Consider the following 21,195-nt stretch of genomic DNA (forward strand, 5'->3'; position numbering starts at 1 on the left):
AATCCTGTTAAATCTTTAGATGGACAAATTATACGGAGGAAATGAAAATTTCAGATCTTAACCACTGGCAAAAAAATCCCTTGTCATGGAAGAATATTATAAAGTTGTCTAAAGTCTTATTACTTATTACTCTATCTTAGAATTATATATATATATATATATACACATATATATTCTAAGAATTTATTATAAGAATTATATATATACATATATTCAAAATTTGTCCTCATTCTACTTTTCCAGGCTAATTGAATATTATGTAATTGAATATTAAATATATATAATAATATAATTATAAGAATAATATATATATATATATATTCAAAATTTGTCTTCATTCTACTTTTCCAGGCTAATTAAATATTATTTCACTTTGTGTACTCTTACCATTAAGCCAAACTGGCCTCCTTTCTTTTCCTCATTTACAGTCCTCCATTTTCCATTTCAGTGCTTTTGCATTGGCTGTACCCTATGGCTGTAATATACTCCTTCTTTGCCTCTGTCTCTGGGAATCTGGGGTTTCCTTCAAGACTCAAGCCTTAAACCTTCTGAATGAAGTTTATCCTGATTCCCCTCTTTCCCAGGTGCTACTGACTTTCCTCTGCCTCCAATTTTCTTATATGTGCTTTTTTGGTGAGAGTTTAAGTACTTTTGGTCACCAGCTAATAAGCGTCTGTATAATTCCAGATCTTTCCTTTCTCCAAGTCATCTAGCATTATACATTTGCTGAGAATGGACTAGGGCACTCTACTCAAGCAATTGAAGTTAAAGGAAGGAAAAAAAAGAATTGCTTAAAGAACACACTGAACATCAAATTCACTCTCCATGAAGACACTTCTACTATTGGAAATAAGGGAGCAGATTAGATGGATTGAAGAGTCTTACAATGAGAAGACAGATTTCTAGAACTGCTCATTGTTGTACTTAATGAATTCTAGTTACCAGGGCTGAACTGTATTATATCCCTTAGTATGGGAAAAATATACAAACAGAATTGTGAAACTGGTGTTGCTAACCTTTGCAGAATGATGGAGAGATGGGAAAGGTTTCTAAGACCTAGAAACCAAGAAACCTCCCATATTTCAAAAAGTAGATGAAGGCACTATCTGTGTGAAGATCCAACAAATGGGACCCAGAAGAATAGCCAAGACAGGTGGAAGGAGAAGCTGGAGAGCACAGTGTCATGAGATCTTAAAAGAGAATAAATGTCACAAGCTGCACATAAAGAAATATTAGTTATTAAAATAATTGTATTATAATTTAATAATTATTAAATATTAGTATTGCCCTTAGATTTGGGGAGTTGAGATTATTGGTACTTTGAAGAGAGCAGCTTTAGTAGAATGATGGAGTTGGAATTCAGACTAATAAAAGTTAAAAAGGGAGCAAAAAAATAGAGTCATGAATTGTTAACAGCCTTCTCGAAGATTTTAACCATGAAATAAATGCAAGAGAAATAGAGGATGCTAGCTAGTGGGGATGGATAGATCCACTGAAGGTTTTTTGTTTTCTACTTTTTGAGGACATGTAGAGAGGTTTGCCTTAGCAAGGAGAAGAGGCAACTCTTCATGGGAGACAAGACGGAGGTGAAGGGGGAGATCATAATCGAAAACATCTGAGTGCTAGAAGATGGGGAAGTGGTGAGAAAAGGGAGCTCTTGATGGATGGCTCAGTTTTTTCAATGCAGTAGGAGACAGGGTTCTCAGATAAGAGGAAGAGGAAGTTTGGAAAGATTTTTGCCAGGTTTGAAAAATTTGGTGGTGAGTATGATAATGAATCAATTAAGGAGGTCTAAAAGGATCTTGTCATATTGAGAGCCTTGGAGATTATATATCTCAATGTAATGGAACCCAGTCAGCATGGTTTTGTGATTTATTTCAACTTTAGTCCATCTTCCACTCAGCTTTCAAGTTGATCTCCCTAAAACAAAGGGAGCCTGACAGTATCACTCCTCTCCCCTATCCCTATTCAGTAAACTCACTATTATCCTAAGATCAAATATACAGTCATTTCTTTGGTTTTTAAAGCCCTTTGTCCCCTGATCCCTTACTATCTTCCCAGTCTTCTTACAGATCACTCTCTCCGTGTACTCTACATTCCAGTGACACTGATCTATTGCTGAAAGAAGAAGATACCCCATCTTCCAACTCTACATTTTCATTTGGTGTCCCTCATCCTTGTTATTCTTTCTTGCTCATCATTATCTCCTGCCTTCAAGTTCCAAATAAAATCCTACCTTCTGCAAGAAACCTTTTCTGATCCTCTTTTTTCTTATCTAAAATTTATCCTGTGTATTCTTTTTTTGTCTACAGGTTTCCATGTTGTCTTCCCCCTTTATTAGACTATGGGATTCTTATGAGCAGCAACTTATTTTGTCCTTTCTTTGAACCCCCAGCACCTAATATAAAGCTTAGAACATAAAAACTGCTTTGTACATATTTGTTGATTTGACTTGTATTGACGTAGCATGGTGTAACAATGGGAAGATAATGTGGTAGAGGGAAATAGTCAAAATTCTAATTCTGAATTTATTATTTGTAACTTGTATGAGGTTAGGTAAATTGTTTTATTTATCTGACTCAATGTTTTTGTCTTTAAAATGGTCATAATTTTCTATTGACAAGTAATCTACCTCAAAGAGCCATTGCAAGTAAACCAGAGAATAGCAAGGTAACATGTCTTCGTTATATTCCTCTGCCTAGTAGTAGGTAGTTATTAGAAAGTGCTTTTTAAACTGTAAAATGCTGCAGAAATATCAATTATTATATTTTGTTCATTGTAAAGGAAACCATAGAGAGTCAGTTTCAAGATGACACAAAATCATTATTTTAGCACATAAAATTGTCCAGTAATAGAAATTAGAGTTTTAGTGTCACTGTTTGAAAAGAATTAAAGGGATTGCTCCAGTAATATTGGGTAGGTCATCTCTAAATGTAGGACGACAAGGATCAGAATTATACTGGATGAGGGGAAAAAGGGAGGATATAAATTAGCCTGTTGTTATATACCTGGAGGGCAAATAACCAGGAGCTTAAAAGGCATGGATGAATTTTCATCTGTACTGGTAAAGGTATATCTATATTGATGCTATCACAAAGTCATAAAAATATCATAGTAAAGTATGTAAAATCTGTGGGTGGTATTTAAAAGAGAGAAATATATGTAAAGTTTTCTATCCCTGGGCTCAAAAAATAAACTGCACATGTCCTGGATTTGGGCAGCATGGCTAGAAAGCAATTAATATGAAAAAGTTAAATAAGTGACATTAGGTTATATGAAAGCAGCATTTGTTGTTGTTACTGAGTTGTTTCAGTAGATTTCAACTCTTTATAACCCCGTTTGGGGTTTTCTTGTCAGAGAAACTGGAGTGGGTTCCATTTCCTCCTCCAGCTTATTTTACAGATGAGGAAACTTGAGGCAAACAGAGTTAAGTGACTTGTCCAGAGTCACGCGGCTTGTAAGTATTTTGTGGTCAGATTTATACTCAGGAAGATGAGTCTTCCTGACTTTATTTAGGGTTAGCATTCTACCCATGGCATCACTTGGCTACACTGAAAGAAGCATAGTGTTCAGAAAACAAGGAGGTGATACACCTCTCATATTGGCTAAGATGACAGAAAAGATAATGATGAATGTTGGAGGGGATATGGGAAAACTGGGACACTGATGCATTGTTGGTGGAGTTGTGAAAGAATCCAACCATTCTGGAGAACAATCTGGAATTATGCCCAAAAAGTTATCAAACTGTGCATACCCTTTGATCCAGCAGTATTACTACTGGGCTTATATCCCAAAGAGATCTTAAAGGAAGGAAAGGGACCCACATGTGCAAAAATGTTTGTGGCAGCCCTTTTCATAGTGGCTAGAAGCTGGAAGATGAATGGATGTCCATCAATTGGAGAATGGTTGGGTAAATTATGGTATATGAATGTTATGGAATATTATTGTTCTGTAAGAAATGATCATCAGGATGAATACAGAGAAGCCTGGAGAGACATCAACTGATGCTGAGATCATTGTACACAGCAACAAGACTATATGATGATCAATTCTAATGCACATGGCTCTTTTCAACAATGAGGTGACTGAAGACATTTCCAATGGTCTTGAGATGAAGAGAGCCATCTACACCCAGAGAGAAGTCTGTGGGAACTGAGCATAAATCACAACATAGCATTTCCCCCACTTTTTTGTTGTTTGCATTTTGTTTTCTTTTTCATTTTTTCCCTTTTTGATCTGATTTTTCTTGTGCAGCAAGATAATTGTGGAAATATGCATAGAAGAATCGCACATATTTAACATATATATTTAACATATATTGGATTACTTGCTGTCGAGGGGAAGGGATGGGAAAGGAAGGGAAACATTTAGAACACAAGGTTTTGCAAGGGTGAATGTTGAAAATTATCTAGACAACATATATTGTATTTGACTTATACTTTAACATATTTAACATGTATTGGTCAATCTGCCATCTGGGGGAGGGGGTGAAGGGAATGGAGGGGAGGGGAAAAGTTGGAACCAAAGGTTTTGCAACTGTCAATGCTGAAAAATTACCCATGCATATATCTTGTAAATATATAATAAAAAAGAAAATTAGTTTTATATATGTTTTGAAAATAAAAAGCCTTAATTGAAAAAAAAAAAGAAATAAAAGGAGGTGATAGTCAGGTCTTTCTCTGTTGTGAGCATTCTATATTTGGAGGAATTAGAGAGAGTGACCAAGATAGTTAGTGAGTGCACTGACAATCATGTCTTTTGAGAAACAGTGGAAGGAACTTGGGTGCTTAGCTTAGAAAAGAAAGGACTTGAGGCAGGAAAATAGGACACAATTGTTGCCTTGAGATATTTAAAAGGCTGTTATTTGAGAGTCATTAAATATGTTCTTTTTTGGCCTTTAAGGGCAGAACTGGGAATGTTGGGTAGAAATTATTGACAGATATATTTTGACTTAATAAAAAGTAATGTGTCCTAACAATTAGAGGTGTCTATAAATGAAATTGCTTCTTTAGTAGGAAGGGAGTGGGTGGGGAGAGGAAGTTCTGTCAGTGGAGTTCTTAAAGTAAACATGGAGGATTACTTGCCAAAATATTGTTGAGGAGATTCCTTTTTCAGAACTGCATTAGACTAAATGACCTTCAAGGCCCATATAACCATAAAATTCTCTGTAGAAATTTGATTTGAATAAGAATGCAAAAAATGAATATTCGGTGTAGAAGAGAAATTGTATTAAAAAAAAAAAAAACTGATTCTCTATTTCATCTTTCTAGATTAAAATCACCGGGTTCTCTGAAACCAGATATGGAAATTAAGCCAAAAACTCCTGTCGCCCCAATTTGCCAGGGCCATGCAAAAGCAGGACAGGTATTATATTTAAAAACAAGTTCACAACACAATTTTCCTTAATCTCTTATTTCTGTTTTTTTTTTTTTTTTTTTTTTTTTAAGTTACTACGTCTTAGTTGAGAGCGTCTCAAGCAATCAGCACCAAAACTGAGCCCAGTAATTTGTGTTACTAACCTACAGACTCTTATCCTTTTCCATGCCATCACATATTAATCTCTGGATGTGTGACTCTTAAATAGTTTTTAAAAAATCTTAGGGGGGCAGCTAGGTGGTGCAGTGGATAGAGCACCAGCCCTGAATTCAGGAGAACCCGAGTTCAAATCTGGTCTCAGACACTTCCTAGCTATGTGACCCTGGGCAAGTCACTTAACCCCAGCCTCAGGAAAAAAATAATAAAAAAAATAAAAATCTTGGGGACCCCATGTAAAAAACTTTTATTATTGGCAGTTGTCTTCCACAAATTTTCTTCCACAAAATGTGTTTGGTGGTCACAAACCCTGTGAGACCTTGCAAAATTACTGGCTGTTTGAAGGGGGAGAAAGAAAGTAGTAAGTGACTTTAATATCTCCTTCAACTTGCTATTTTAGGAGATGTGCTATGTATGCTTACAACGAGCCCAGCGGAATGTGCCAGTGTTAAGCACTGAAGACAAGAAAAGAAAGGAAATAGAAGATGACCGCATCATGCAACAATATCTAATGCTGAAAGATCAGGAGGCAATCCACAAACATCAGGTACCCCAGCATCAGCTAGGCAGTTTGATGGCACAGACAGTAGAATGGGGCTCGGAGTTAGGAAGAGTAATCTTCATGAGTTCTAACCTGGCTTCAGACACTAACTCTGTGACCCTGAACAAGTTGATAAGCCTTGTCTGCCTCAGTTTCCTCATCTGTAAAATGAGCTGGAGGAGGAAATGGCAAACCATTCCAGGATTTTTGCCAAGAAAACCCCAAGTGGATCACGGAAAGTCAGACACAATCAAAATGACTCAACAACAGCAGATTAAATTAATCTCTAAAGTCCCTTTTTGCTTTAAAAGAATCCCAAAGCTCTGATTCAGAATAGGTTTAAATGTATAAGGTGTCCATGCCATTCTCTGCTCTGAAAATGTATTTCACTTATCTTTGCCTGTTTAGCTCCTACTCCTGTTTCATCCATGAAGCCTCTCCCTGTTTTCCTAAAATAATTCATCTTTGTTCCACTTACCCCTAATAACATTTCTTTATAAGTTTCTGGTGTACTTACCATATTCTGCTTTTATTTTACATATATATGTATATGTATATATATATATATATATATACTTATACATATCTCTCTCTCTATATATATATATGAAAAAATACTTATACACACATAAATATACATATTCTCTCCTTCTATACTGTAAGCTTTTTGAGGATAGGGACTGAATTTTAATATACTGAAATCAAACTCCATATCGCTTTTTAGACTCTTTTTTCCTCTCTTGGATAATCAGGGTAACATTTGCCTATCTTTTATCCTGCAATACATGTCTCCTCATCCATGATCTTTCAAAGATCACTAGAGGATCAACAAAAGAAAAGTAATAGAGGATGGAGTTCATGGGGGCCATATGGCTTAAATTCACCAAGATCAAGAGGGGCTCTTTAATCATATTTTTTGCTTTACAGTATGGCATTGTAAATAGAGAACTGGGCATGAAACCAGAAATATCCCAGTTAAGGTCCTGTCCCCTAACACATGTTGCCTCTATAACAATATAAGTCACTTAACCTCTCTGTGTTCTAGGTAACTTTCTAGATTGTAAAGAAGGTGCTGACCTGCTTGGTATTTCTTGGGAATTTCTTTCCCCCGATATTCCATCTATGAATGAAATTACAAATCTAGTCCATATCCAAGCCCCTTAGTTAACCTTAATTATCAACTGTCTATTAGCTCTTTTCATTTTCTTCTTTTCCATTCCAGAGTCTATTCCTCATGGCAAACAAAATATGCAAAATATGAGCCAAAAGCAAAATATTAATTGAGTAGCTCTCCATTCTCTCTGTCAACAACATTCATCCCTTGGAGTAATGGTCCAACCATTGATTCTGCAGTAGTGATGTAATTAAAAGTTCATTTTTGTTATTTTTAATTTTTTTTTATTAGCCTTAGATCACTATTTTTTGAATCTCAGTTCTTTTGTTCAATTGCTTATCTCTTTCAGCTTTGTGCCATTTGAAGTTATAGATTCATCCAAGTTCCTGGCAAAAAGTAGGAACAGAACAAGTTTAAGCATAGACTTATACAGCACTCCATTAAGAGACCTCCTTCCAGATTTATATAATTTCATTAATCACTATTCTCTAGGCCCTGTCTTAAAATCACCTTGTTCACAGAAATAATGCTAAGGAATTTTCAAAGTGTGCCATAGTTGCTCTTATTGGTCTAATTAAAACTTGTCATAATTGTGTCCTTTAAAAATTGGTCACAAAATATCTCACAAAGAAGTAGTTGTAGGGTTTTCTTCAGAATCATTGTCTTCTAGATCTTTTTTATCTTCCAAAAAGAGACCAAGCACAAAGCATTTAGTGCTTACTTGGCTTAGGAGGAAAAAAATAACACAAAAAATTGTTGCCAGTCACTAGAATCTTCACTTGTTTTTAATACCTGTTGAAGGAGAGAGCATTAATTATTTAGGTTTTCTTTGAATATTGCTAATTCCATAGTAAACTGCCTGATTGGTGTATCTGTTCATGGTGCCTGGGAGTCTGTCAATGGAGAATTTCCTTATTATTTGGCTTCACTTAGCTTAAATACTAATCAATAATTAGTCTGTTGTAAAGCTTCTAATGCAAACTGCAGTATGTAACTGTAAAAGATATTCTTTGCTGAAATAATTCTAAATATTCAATCTCTTCCTTTCTTTTCTCTCTCTATTCCTGTTGCTCAATACCATTTGGATATATATTTTCAATCCCTTATGTTATTATTCTACATCTTCCAGTGCTGAATATAATTGATATTTAATAATTGCTTAATTAAATTCAGAAAAGAACATTTTTGGGTGTAGCGAGCTGTCGTCTCCAGAAGCTGCTGGATCGCTCTCTGGGAAGAGATCTGCTGTGTCTACTCAAATCTCTCAGACAGATTCTTCTTCCTATAGTGAACCGTTGTCTCCAGGCAGTTGCTGTTAACTCTTGTCCAGAGAAGTGACTTCCCTTCCTGCAGAGAGCCCCGTCAAGCCTGATGCAATGCAGAGTCTTCTTCTTGAATCCTGGCTCTGAATCTCCTCCAGCTCTTATCCTTCTCCAGGCCGATCTGCTCTCTGGGCCCAATGCTGTCTCTTTTATCCTCCCAGAGAATGGGCGTGGGATAATGCAAGGGCTTCTGGGAAGAACCACTTCAGCCAATGAGCTTGCTCCTTCTATCAAGTCAACCTGAGTTCTCACCTTGTAATTGTCCAACCTGAATTCTCACCTTGTCACTATCCAGACAACCTGAGTTCTCACCTAGTAATCCTAACATTTGGGCATAATCTGTTACTTATGGTGTCATTTTAATGGACTGTTGCTGTTTTTAGAAAGGCAGGCTTTTGGTGAACATTGATTGCTCAGAGAGTTGCTTTATTCAAATTCATATTTTAGTATGTTTATTTCTTTTTTTTTAATAGGCTAAAAGCTTGGCCATTAGAGAACAAAATCAGAAAAATGCTGCATATAATCTTGGAGTTGCTGAAGCTATCAGAAGCCACAAGATGGAGAAACCTGAATTTTATGTAAGTATTCCTTTCCCTTCCCATTTCTTCCTCTTCCTTTCTTTCCTTTCCTTTTTTTCTTTTACTTTCCTTTCATTTCTTTTCTTGTAACATGCCCTCCTGGCAGTTACTATTACCAGTCTGTCCAAGGCCCAACAGAGTACCTTTGACCACTGACTTTTGCAGAGTCAACTCTACATGGCTCGCTTCCTCTGAGGCCTTCAAAGGTCTCTGGCCGTGAATTCTTGAATCTATAGCTTAATAACCGGTAGCGCACTCAAGAATAGCCACGTGTAATCTTAAAAGCCTTTATTATACCTACTCACATAATGCTCTGACTTGTCAGGTCCCTAGTGAACACCTGGTCTGAAGACCCACATGTTCACTACCAAACTTCTTATCTCTCTGGCTATCCATCAGCTTGGCTCGGCTACCCCAGGCTAGGAAGCCAGGTTAAAGAGAGCGACTGCTGTCTGCAGTGGGCTTATAAAGGGCCTGTGAGGTCACACACACAGCCAACCAGCAAGAGATCCATCACCCATTACAAAGCTATCTCAATATGGCCAGAATCCCACCCACAGGGCAGTCCTATATCCACAGAGATTCCTTCTGAACCACTCAAATCTCCTGTTGCACTGTGCCCGCCCATTTAAAAGACCCTTACATTTTTTTCCCTCTTTCCTTTTCCCTTTCTTTTTAATTTGTCCCTTTATTCACTTGGTTTCATTTCCTATCAATTTATCACAGAAGATCTGAGTTCAAATCACTCTTATGATACTTTCTAGTTATGTGACTCTGGGCAAGTCACTTAACTTAAATCTTTGAGTATCAGTTTCTTCATCTAAAAATGATAATTTTAAAAATTCCTTTTAAGTATCTCCCTAGGTTGTTATGTATGTATTATAACTATCAACTGATAAAATTTTGTCCTCTTTATTATTATATTTCTTCCTTTATTTTTTATGTCATGTCTGAATGCCAGAGATGCTGCAGTGCAGTGTTAGTGCTTTTATTCTTTGTGACTTGGAATGTCATCTGGCCTTTGATTGCTTTTGAGTTCTTAAATTTATATACCATAAAGTTTTTATGGAAAAGGTTTTGCACTAAGCAATCTGCAGTAATAAATTAGACTGTTATATTAAGGCAATGCTAATCCCCTTTACTATTTACTGATATCTGATGCAACACTTTCTTTGTGTGAAGGTTGGACACTATTTAATATGAACAATTTGGGCCAGTGTAATTTTTCTTTCAAATGCAATCAACTAACAATTGGATATGGCTTCTACCTTGGAATTGAAAGACATTGGACTCAAAGTGGTTGTTTTGGGCAAATTAAGAAATATTAAGTGCTAGTGTTCTGTATATACATTGTGATAAGAACTTTAGATACAAAGACAAAAATAGTTCCTGACTTCAAGGGAATTATATTTTGTTATTATTGTTTTTTTAGTCATGTCTGACTTTTCATGACTCCCCTGGAGATTTCTTGGCGGAGATACTGGAGTAATTGTTGCTGAGTTGTTTCAGCAGAGTTCAACTCTTTGTAATCCACTTAGGGTTTTTTTTTGGTCAGAGATATGGAATAGTTAGCCATTTCTTTTTTCCAGCTCATTTTACAGATGAGAAAATTGAGGCAAAAATGACTTGTTCAGAATCACATAGCTAGTAAATATCTGAGGCTGGATTTGAACTCACAAAGATGTCTTCTTGATTAAAAATATAATCAAAGGAGATTGCCTTGACTACCCACACTGAAAAAAAATCAGTGGGATGAAGAATGTCTGTCTTTCCAGACCAAGGCTGTACAACTGAGATATAGTATGTTATGCAGAGTGCAGCATACATTGAGTAGAGACTGCCTTTGAAGTTAGGACACCTATTGCCTGTGTGATCTTGGCCAAATCACTTAATTTTTCATACTTCAGGCAACTCTCTAAGACTATAAATTGAAGGAAAAAGGTGCCAACCTGCATTGGCAAAGGAGTTCCTCCCTGATAGCTCCCCATACCAATGAGATCATTTGTCCAGATCCTATTCCTATGATATGTAGATAGCTGGACAAACAAACTCTAGGGTTTATCAGTGAGTAAGTATATATCTTTGACAGGTAATAAAATGGATAGTGAGATGAGCACAAAATTGACTAGTTTTTCCTGTCTTCATACTTCTCTCTGAAACAAATGCCCATATCTTTTTTCCCTGTTGCATGACATATTTTATTTTCCCCAATTACATTTAAAAACACATTTACTTATTTATTTTCCTTATTTTTGTATTTGTATATCTAGTGTAATGCAAATAGTAAGTAGGTCCTTAATAAATGAATGGAAGAACTCATTGCTTTAATCCAAAACATCCATTATTAACTTGTAGGATTTCAGATTGCTCAATACGTGAGCTAAATATGGAGAAAGATACCCAATAGAGAAAGATTTTTGATTTATTAAAACCATTCACAAGAAATTGATATGAATTATCCAACAGTGAAGCCTGTCAATTTTTAAAAACTTTCTGCCCTCACTTAACTTGTTGATTTGACTTGTCATTTGATAACTTTATTTGAACACACTGTCTAAAAATTGTTTGGCAGCATAAAATTGATTTTGGATATTGAAAAGACTGATGAGGATCAAAGCATATAATAAACTCCATTTATGTGGGTTTTTTTGGGGGGTTACAAAATTTTTTGTCTTATTTGATCTTTTTATATAGTCCCTCTGGGGTTAACAACAGTATCTAATTTTGGGGGAAGATGAAAGGAATAAATATTTAAATAAATGTGACAGGCACTATGCTAAATGCTTTACAATTATTTTATTTGATCCTCATAATAGCTTGTGAGGTTGGAGCTTTTATTAGCACCATTTTACAGTTGAGGAAAGTAGGGAAAACGAAAATTAAGTGACTTGCCCAAGATCATGCGGCTAGTAAAGTCTGAGGTTGAATTTAAACTCATCTTCCTGACTCCTGTTCCAGCACTGTGTGCACTACATTGTCACCTGCATGCCATGGTCCCAAAGAACTTGATTAGAAGAAAGCCAGGAAAGGATTCCTATCTCTTGTTACTTATCTGAACTAATCCTACTTAAATATTTTGAGGTTTTTTTTTCCCTTTTAGAATACTACAGGTCTGAGCAAGTTGACTGAGAGAAAATGGGTACACTAAAGAAGCAGATTCTTAGTGGCTGGTGTTTTAGCAACTTGGCTTCCCAGTGTCATAGTCACGTATCTTATATTGGTGTTGCATCTTCTGTTTGTTCTGAGAACAGGATTCCCTTGTAGAGTTCAGCTAGTACACAGATAGGTTGTGTTAGGGGTTAGAGAAAACTCACCTGGTTGAACCATCAATAGAGAAGTTTCCTAGAATGAAAGTTGGTTTTCAAGATAGTATATTTCCTAACTCACCTCTGACATATGATTTTCTTATTTACCAATAGTAGGATTAGGAGTAGAATGGAGAAAAAAGGGACAGTAGACAGCAGCTTTAACACAAGACTCTTAATTTAACTCATCACTTCCATGGAAGATGACAAGGAGACTTAAGTTTAAAAAAAATTATTTGGAAGGATCATTTCAGAGGAAGAACTTAATTATAATAGATTCCTTTGCAAAATAACATTCTTTTAAAATTAACAATAGTTTTTTACTTTTCAAAATACATGCAAATAAGTTTTCAACATTCATCCTTTGCAAAAAGCTTGTATTCCAAATTTTTCTTTCTTCCTCCCCCCATGCAGCAAATAATCCCATATATGTTAAACATGTGCAATTCTTCTAAACACATTCCACATTTATCATATTGCACAAGAAAAATCAGATCAGAAGGGAAAAATAAGAAGCCAAAGGTGAAATACTTCGTTGTGATTCATATTCAGTCCCCATATTGCTCTCTGCATCTGCAGAGGTCTTTCTATTACAATTCTACTAGAATTGGCCAGAATCGCCTCATTATTGAAAAGAGCTAAGTCCATCACAGTTTTTGTTTCCAATGCTCCCTTGGTACTACTTACTTCACTTACCTTTAGTTCATGTAAGTCTTTCCAGGTCTTTCTGAAATCAGCCTGCTAATGGTTTCTTATAGAACAAAAATATTCCATTATATGCATATACCACAACTTAAAATAACAAATTTCTATAAAGATTGCTGTTCTGTGCTAATTAATTTTTACACACACATGTGTCATTTCTGACAATGTATTTATCTATATTTATCTCAGTTAACTTTAAGGAATTTGTGGATGGAATTTTTTTAAATACATGTTGACAGTGTTATAACTTCTCACCCTCAGGGAAGATAAGTTGAAAATGTTGTGAAGATAAAATACATTTCTTGAAGTGGATTGTTAGAAGACATTAGGCAGCAAGTCTTGTCAAGTTTAATTGCTTACCATATCCAACAGCAGGAGTTAGTTATACTAAATTACTGATGGAATGATTTCTCTAGCATTTAGCTCAGGGTTTGGCATATTGTAATCATTCACTAAATGCTTTTTCATTCATTCGTTCAAGGCAATTCAATCATCTCCACCACATATTGAGCCAACTATCTATGACTGTTTCCATTTCACAGGTTCACAGGATTTACAGCTAGAAGGAACCAAAGAGATTATCAAGTGCAAGCCTTTAGTTTTACAAACAAATTAAGGCTCAGATATTCTACATGACTGAGTTTATGGACTAATTGTTTAAATGATAGTAAATAATATTAAGTAGCAGAGGTAATATTTGAATTCAGGACCTCCAACTCCATATTTAGGACTCCTGCCATTCCTATGTTGACTGGCTTAGCTAAAGATTCATAGGCAAAAAAGAGGATATATGATATATTCTAGATATTTTCTAATTTTACCCATTCACTGTTAATCTTTATTACGGTCTGCCAGAAGCTATGATGTTTGGTCAAGGTGCGGGATTCATCATTAAATGGGATCCAAGATGCCAGATTGTTCTATATTTGCAACTGGATATAGAAAGATATACAATTGAGGTATTAATCATTTGCAAGCCATCCATCTGAGTTATCCACCACTAAATGATGTCTTTAAAGGGGAACCCAGGAGAATCATGAGAACTTATTACAAATGCTTATAGTAGAGCAGAAAATTTCTACATTAGTCAGGTAAAGAGAAATATGTCTCAGTCTGTCCTTTATTGAGGAGCATGGTTCACCACGAGTCCTCCGGAATTGTGTTTGGTCATTGTGTTGATTAGAGTTCCTCAGGATTTCAGCGTTGTTTGTCTATATGGTATTGTTGGTACTGTATAAATTGTTCTGGTTTGGCTCACTTCACACTGCATATACACATCTTCCCAAATGTCTGTCAAACCACCTCCTTCATTATTGCTTTAGAACAGTCACGTTCCATCAAACTCATATGTCATATACCAAAACTTGTTCAGCCATTCTCCAACTGATGGTTTCCTACCTGACTCACACTCAGTTTCTAATTCTTTGCTGTGAATGTTTGTATGTGTGGACCCCTTTTCTCTTTCTTTGTTCTTTTTGGGGTAAAGACCTAATAGCAGTATCACTGTGTTTGAGAGAGGCTTTTGTTTAATAGCTTTAGGGGCTTAAGTCCTACTTGATTTCTGAAATGACTGGACCAGTGCCCATAGCCCCTCCATATTTGACATTTTTTTTTTGTTTACTTTGTCAATCCGATAGTGGTTGAGGAATCTGAGTTGTTTTAGTTTGCTTTTCTCTAATTATTAGTGATTTAGATCATTTTTCATATGGCATTGATAGCTTTTATTTCTTCTTATCCATTCTTATCTTTGGGAAATGGTTTGTATTTAATTTCATTAGTTAATCATAGAAATGAGAGCTTTAGCAAAGAAACCTGTGGCAAATTTTTTTTTCTCAATTATCTGCTGCTTTTCTAATTTTAGCAATATTGCTTTTATTTGTGCAAAAACTTATTTCATATAATCTGAATTGTCCAATGTAATTTTTTGTGTTCCTTTCTTTCTTTGGTAAGAATTCTTCCCCTATTCAAAGATCTATCATCTTACTTCCTCCTTGTTATAGGTATTGTATTTTGTCAACAGTTTTTTCTGTATCCATGGATACTAACATATTATTTTTGTTGCTTTTACTATTAATATGGCGTGTTATAAATGCTTACAACTTCATTTGTGAACACATTTATATGCTCACAGCAAATCACATCCGGGGTCTCAAGTATTACAGCCTGTTTACCTCCTGTTGGCACTGAACATGATCTTTCTCCTCTGACTCTTAATAGTGTGTAATATTTATAGTTTTTCTAATACTGAATTAATCCTATATTCCTACTATTAATCTAGCCCTGGGCATAGTGTATAATATTTGATATATGTTGCTATAGCTAATATTTTAAAAGATTTTTTGGCATTAATATCTATTTAGGATCTTGATCTATAGAATTATTTTTTCTGTTTTGAATCTTGTTGGATTAAAATGAAGACCATATTTGTGTTATTGATGCAATTTTGTGGGACTCCTTTTACCCTTTTAAAAAAGAGCTTAAGTAGCATTGAAATTGATTATTCTCTTAATATTTAATAGAATTCCCTTCATAGATCCATCTAGTCTTGGTCTCTCCCTCCCTGAAAATTCACTTATAGCTTGTTTAATTTCTTTTTTCTAAAATTGGATTAGGTAAGTCTTTTATTTCCTTTAAAATTAACCTGAACATTTTGTATTTTTGTAAATATTAAGTTCATTCAAAGTATCAGTTTTTTGGCATATAATTAGGTGAAATAGCTCATAATAACTTATTTTATTTATTTACTGTAAATTCTTTAAAATTTTTATACTGATTACTTGGTTTTCTTTTTTAAATTAGCTAGTGGTTTATTTTAGTTTTTATATGTGTTTTTTATTTTTTTCTTAAGATTAATTTCTCCTTTAATCTGCTCTCCTACTTCTCCCAATTTCCCATTTTCCTTTTGTCTCCTTTTCCCCAAATTAATAATTATTTCTGCATCTAATTCTCTCTCAGTATGCATTTATTCTGTGCTCCTTTTACTAGTCCAGATGAGAGTATGTTTTTTTAAATATATTTTTTATTTTATAACTATAACATTTTTTGACAGTACATATGCATAGGTAATTTTTTACATTATCCCTTGTACTCCCTTCTGTTCCGAGTTTTTCCCCTCCTTCCCTCCACCCCCTCCCCTAGATGGCAAGCAGTCCCATACATGTTAAATGTATTATAGTATATCCTAGACACAATATGTGTGTGCAGAACCGAATTTCTTGTTGCACAGGAAGGATTGGATTCAGAAGATAAAAATAACCTGGGAAGAAAAACAAAAATACAAACAGTTTACACTCATTTCCCAGTGTTCCTTTTCTGGATGTAGCTGATTCTGTCCATCATTGATCAATTGGAATTGGATTAGCTCTTCTCTATGTTGAAGATTTCCACTTCCATCAGAATACATCCTCGTACAGTATCATTGTTGAAGTGTATAATGATCTCCTGGTTCTAGAGAGTATGATTTAAGAATAAAATCCTTGTCTTATTCAAAGACTAGATACTGATTGGGATAGTATGGTATAGGAGGGATCCTTTTGCAGGTGTGGTTTGGACCACTTGCCCCTGAGAATTCCCTCCAGTTCTGAAGTTCATTCTATTTGTAATAATTTGATTCCAACATTCTCTTCCTAATATCCTTTATAGCTCTCAATCTTGGGTTCCCATGCTTCATTCCTTGTTGATATCTTTTTTTTCCCCTGAACTATTTTCTACTGGACTTATAACTTAGTATTTAATTGTTTTCTAATTGTTCTGTTTGCAAGTCTTGTTTCCCTCTTCAACAGGAATATGAGCATCTGGAGGTGGGAAACCACTTCTTTTGTCGCTCTATAGCAACCAGTAATGAGCTGAACAACCAATAAGTGCTCAACTGAGTGAAAGCTTTTGAATTTTCATCTTTAATGATTTACACGCTTAGCATCAATAAACAGCTTTTCCTTCATTACAGAAATCCTATATTTTTGACAAACGACCACTCAGTCCTGAGCTTAATTATGCTAAACAAGAGGAGTATTCCCAAGGTCTTCTGAAACAAATGGAGAGCAGACGAGAAAAGGAATTGAAGCAGAAGCAGAATTCTGATTTAATGGACCGCCTAGAACAAGTGCAGCTCACAGAAGAGTAAGTCCAGTTTGCCCTTCTCTGAACATTGGAAAAGTGAGTTTCATTGTTAATGGTTTCTGGTGGGATTTTGACCCTAGGCTAATGTTCTCATTACCACTCAGCTGTAATAACTGGAGCCAACAGAAGCCATTTCACAAACCAAAATCTTATTTTTATTATTATTAATTGTTTTCATTAACATAATCATTATTTGGTCTTTCTACATCTACATCTACATTTTTAAGTGCTTCAGGATCCCTAGTTGCAGGCAAAGTCATACATAGTCATGCGGTGAATTGGCATTTTTCCCATCTAGGTACAAATGGCTAAAGGAGATAAAAACAAAGTAGATATGGTGCTATTCATTATTCTGTTATGTTGTCAAACTCAAATGGAAAGTCAAATAGAAATGATCCCTTCTGGTCACATACTGACTTAGAAAATCACAATTTAACATTATCCATGTTATTTAATTTTTATCTTACTAATCACTTCCTAATTACATTTTAATCTGATTCCTATGCAGGAATTTTAGTGAATGAATTTGAATCTCTGTTACATCATCAAAAAAGCATGTCTGTATTTTGCTTAAGAAATATCCTTCTCATAGTAGGATACAACCAGAGTTAACTGATTGGGGGGGGCATCTACTGAATTATAACAAATATATTCTAGGAAAAATATATACAGTATATGCTAATGTAATGCTTTAAGTGTATCTCACTTTACATAAAGGTTGTATGTCCATGGAATCAGCTTTTAAAAGTGGAATTCTCTCCTTAAAGGAATCTTGGCAATTGCTTTGTTTAGTGAATATTCCTACCTTAATTTATCTGTTTTTGAGTACAGATTTTTGTCAATTTTATATAGACATGTTTTGACTATAAACATTCATAGTATTATAATTTTTTAGTTGCATGTTGCCTTTTTGCAGCATTTTTGTTTAAAAATATTAGCTCTCAATGGATAGAATCCAATTCTTTTTTTTTTTTTTTTCTTCCTCTTTTTGTTCAATGCCCAACACTGGGTCTCAATTCCTTTTTTATTTTTTTCTTTTAAAAATTAATTTTTCTTTTTAATTCTAAGTTCTCTCACTCTTTCCATCCCTTTTTCCAGTTATCAAAAAGACAAGAAATACTATAACTGGGTGCCATTCTTAGAGGTGCTGAATTAATTTTTCTTTATAAAGAAATGCAATTTCTTTATATTTTCAGCACACAGCTTACACCACCTGGGTGCTAAATAAATGCTTATGGTTTGAGTGATCAATGATGATGAACTAGATTTCTAGATAAACCTTCTGTCCTTTTTCTAACTCTCCTCCTTGTTCTTAGTCTTGCTGCCCAAAGATCAAAGTACTTAAAAGATAGGATGGAAGAAGCACAATATTACAAGAGGGCCTTGGATGTACAGGTAGGACTCTTAATGCATTATAAGCTTGTCTTGCCCAGTGTGAGTATTGGATCCTTGAGAACACTGTCCCTCTCTCACCATGGATTTAGATAAAGAACAGACCTCCTCCACTGCCCGTCTTTGAGCCAGATTCAGCTGAGCCCATCTTTGGGAAGATGGACATGAGTAATGAACGTCTGGCGGAAAGGAAGCAACGGGAACAAAAGTACATGAAGCACCAGCTGCAGGCGGTTGCGGACCACAAAAGGGCAGCCATCCTGCGCCAGTTGGTGGATCAGAGGCGGGATATAGAAATGTTGCAGAAGACCCAGAGAGAGTAAGAACTAAGCTGAACAAATTCATTCATATGATGCATGCACATATAATACATGTGAAAAGGCTTGGAACACTATGGGCCCATACATATGATACACACATGTACATTAAAGCTCCTTTTTATGCATATAATAGGGGGCATAATAAATATATTTATATATAATATATATAATTAAAATATAATATATATTTATAAAATAAAAATATATAAATATAAAAAAGCATAAATGCAGAAATGCATTTATTCATCCCTTCAGACAACTCTCATATACATATGCATATGCAGACATAACTGTGTACATCCAAATACATGCACACTCAAAAAAATCTTGCAAACTTTTTTTTTTTTTTTTTTTGCTGAGGCAATTGGGGCTAAGTGACTTGCCCAGGGTCACACAGGTAGGAAGTGTTAAGTGTCTGAGGCCAGATTTTTACTCAGGAAGAGGGTTTTTCTAACTCCAGGGCTGGTGCTCAAAACTTTAAGCAAAAATAAGTGGGTCATGACCAACTTGGCCAGACAGAGGATGGTAGGGGCTCTGGACTCTGCCTCAGGGTCAGACATGGTTTTGTACTGTAGCTGTGACCATTCTGTAGCTGTGATCTATATCTTCATCCTCCTTTCAGAGGTATCTGTGAATACTTGTTCTGCTGTTCATGTCATGGCCCTGTGAGGATGGAAAAACATCTCTAAATCCTCACCATCGAATTTCTCGTGCTCTTTCCTTGCTCCCATTGACCAAGAGCAGATATCATGTTTAAAGGCAGAGGTATAGGTCACAGGGCTTTATTTTAACTTCAATCTACCAAAAATTGTTAAAACATTCTGTGAGTCACCTATTTATAAGGATGTAAGAAATGTCACACTTTATTAGAGTTCTTTATGATCCCTGCTCCTCCTGCCTCCTCTTCCCCTCATTTTTCCTCTGATAGTTATCACTGAGGGAGGTAAGGCTCTTCTGATAGCCTCAGGAGGTTCAAGGATGTTTTTGCTTTCCCATGATGTCCTATCTAATATACTGCCACAGAAAACCTCTCAGGGCCTGTATGATGCTCTAAAGAGGAATGATTGTAATCTAACTGTGAATTGCTATCCAAAAGTAGAATGCGCTTTCTTGGGAGGCAGTAAGCTCTCCATCATTGGAAGTTGTCAAGCAGACTCTTGGAGGCTACTTGTTGGGGATATTGTAGACGGAGCTTTCAGTCTTCAAGTATAAATTGCATTAGAAAATCTCTAAGCTAAAAAAGTTTAGAAAATGCAAAAAAGAAAATCTCTAAGGTCTCTTTCCACTCCTGAGATAACTGAAATTCTCTAAGCATTTAACAAACACAAAGAATGTTTATTGAGTGCTAAAGATTCTGTTGTGTTTTTTTTTCCCCTCTAGAGAATAAAAAGAATAAAGAATAAAAAGCTTTGGGCAACCTAGCAGTAGTTCTCTGAAGTGCTGATATTTGCTTAATCCTCTTGGGGGATTTCCCTCCTGCTGTGCTGCCCCCAACAAGCCAGAAGAGCCTCTTAGGAGATTATTGTATTATAATATTTTAATCCACAATCCCTCAACATTTGTCTTTCATATGGTTCTCAGATTTCAGTAGTAACTATCCTGGGTCTCTTGGCTTTTGTTCTATGGAATCTGCCCATGACCATGGATAATAGCGACAGTTGGATTTCAGAAATTCATTGCTATATGACCTTGAAACTACTATAATGCTGGGTAAAAGACTCTCCTGAGCTGGAAAGACAAGTTTAACTAGGAGAATGGATAAGTGATTTTTCATGGATGGGCAGAGTTGGCTTGAAGGAAGACTGGGGCAAAGCAGCATGAATCTGGAATTAAGTTGCCAAAATTTAATAAAAAAGGAACTCATGACACCCTTTTGGGAAGGGATACATTAGAACTTAATTTGTAGTCAGGAAACCTGTCCTGGTTCAAATCCAAGCCTTATTGCTTGTAAACTGTATGACTTTTTGGGGGGTCTTTTTCCTTCTCTGAGGAAGGAGGTGGTTCTATTTCAGTCCCACTGCCAATTCTAACAGTAGGACACTGACGTTGGCAAATGGGGATATGGAAAGTCTAGGAAAGAGAGTCTCTACCTCCAAGGGGCTTACAATCTAATGAGGGGAGACAAAACACAAAAGGAAGCAGGAAAGCTGGAGGTGTATGTGGAGGAAAGAGGAAAACTTGAATCTGTGTTGTTAGGATTTTAAGCATAAATGAATTGCTTTTCCTAGAGTCCAGAAATCCTTCACTTTTGATAAATTTAGTACTGA

The 21,195-nt window shown here is 35.5% G+C and overlaps 1 protein-coding gene across 1 annotated transcript in view; it reads left to right on the forward strand.

Annotated features, from left to right (window-relative positions):
• Positions 1–21,195, forward strand: part of CCDC81 (coiled-coil domain containing 81) — a 61,033-nt gene that overhangs the window by 33,006 nt on the left and 6,832 nt on the right. Inside the window, exons 8-13 of the mRNA XM_074304675.1 lie at positions 5,271–5,364; positions 5,933–6,079; positions 8,983–9,087; positions 17,044–17,216; positions 18,533–18,611; positions 18,701–18,927. Coding sequence (XP_074160776.1) covers positions 5,271–5,364; positions 5,933–6,079; positions 8,983–9,087; positions 17,044–17,216; positions 18,533–18,611; positions 18,701–18,927 — 825 coding nt within the window. The remainder of the gene's footprint in view (positions 1–5,270; positions 5,365–5,932; positions 6,080–8,982; positions 9,088–17,043; positions 17,217–18,532; positions 18,612–18,700; positions 18,928–21,195) is intronic.

Source organism: Sminthopsis crassicaudata, chromosome 3 (assembly GCF_048593235.1).
Source record: "Sminthopsis crassicaudata isolate SCR6 chromosome 3, ASM4859323v1, whole genome shotgun sequence".
NCBI lineage: Eukaryota > Metazoa > Chordata > Mammalia > Dasyuromorphia > Dasyuridae > Sminthopsis > Sminthopsis crassicaudata.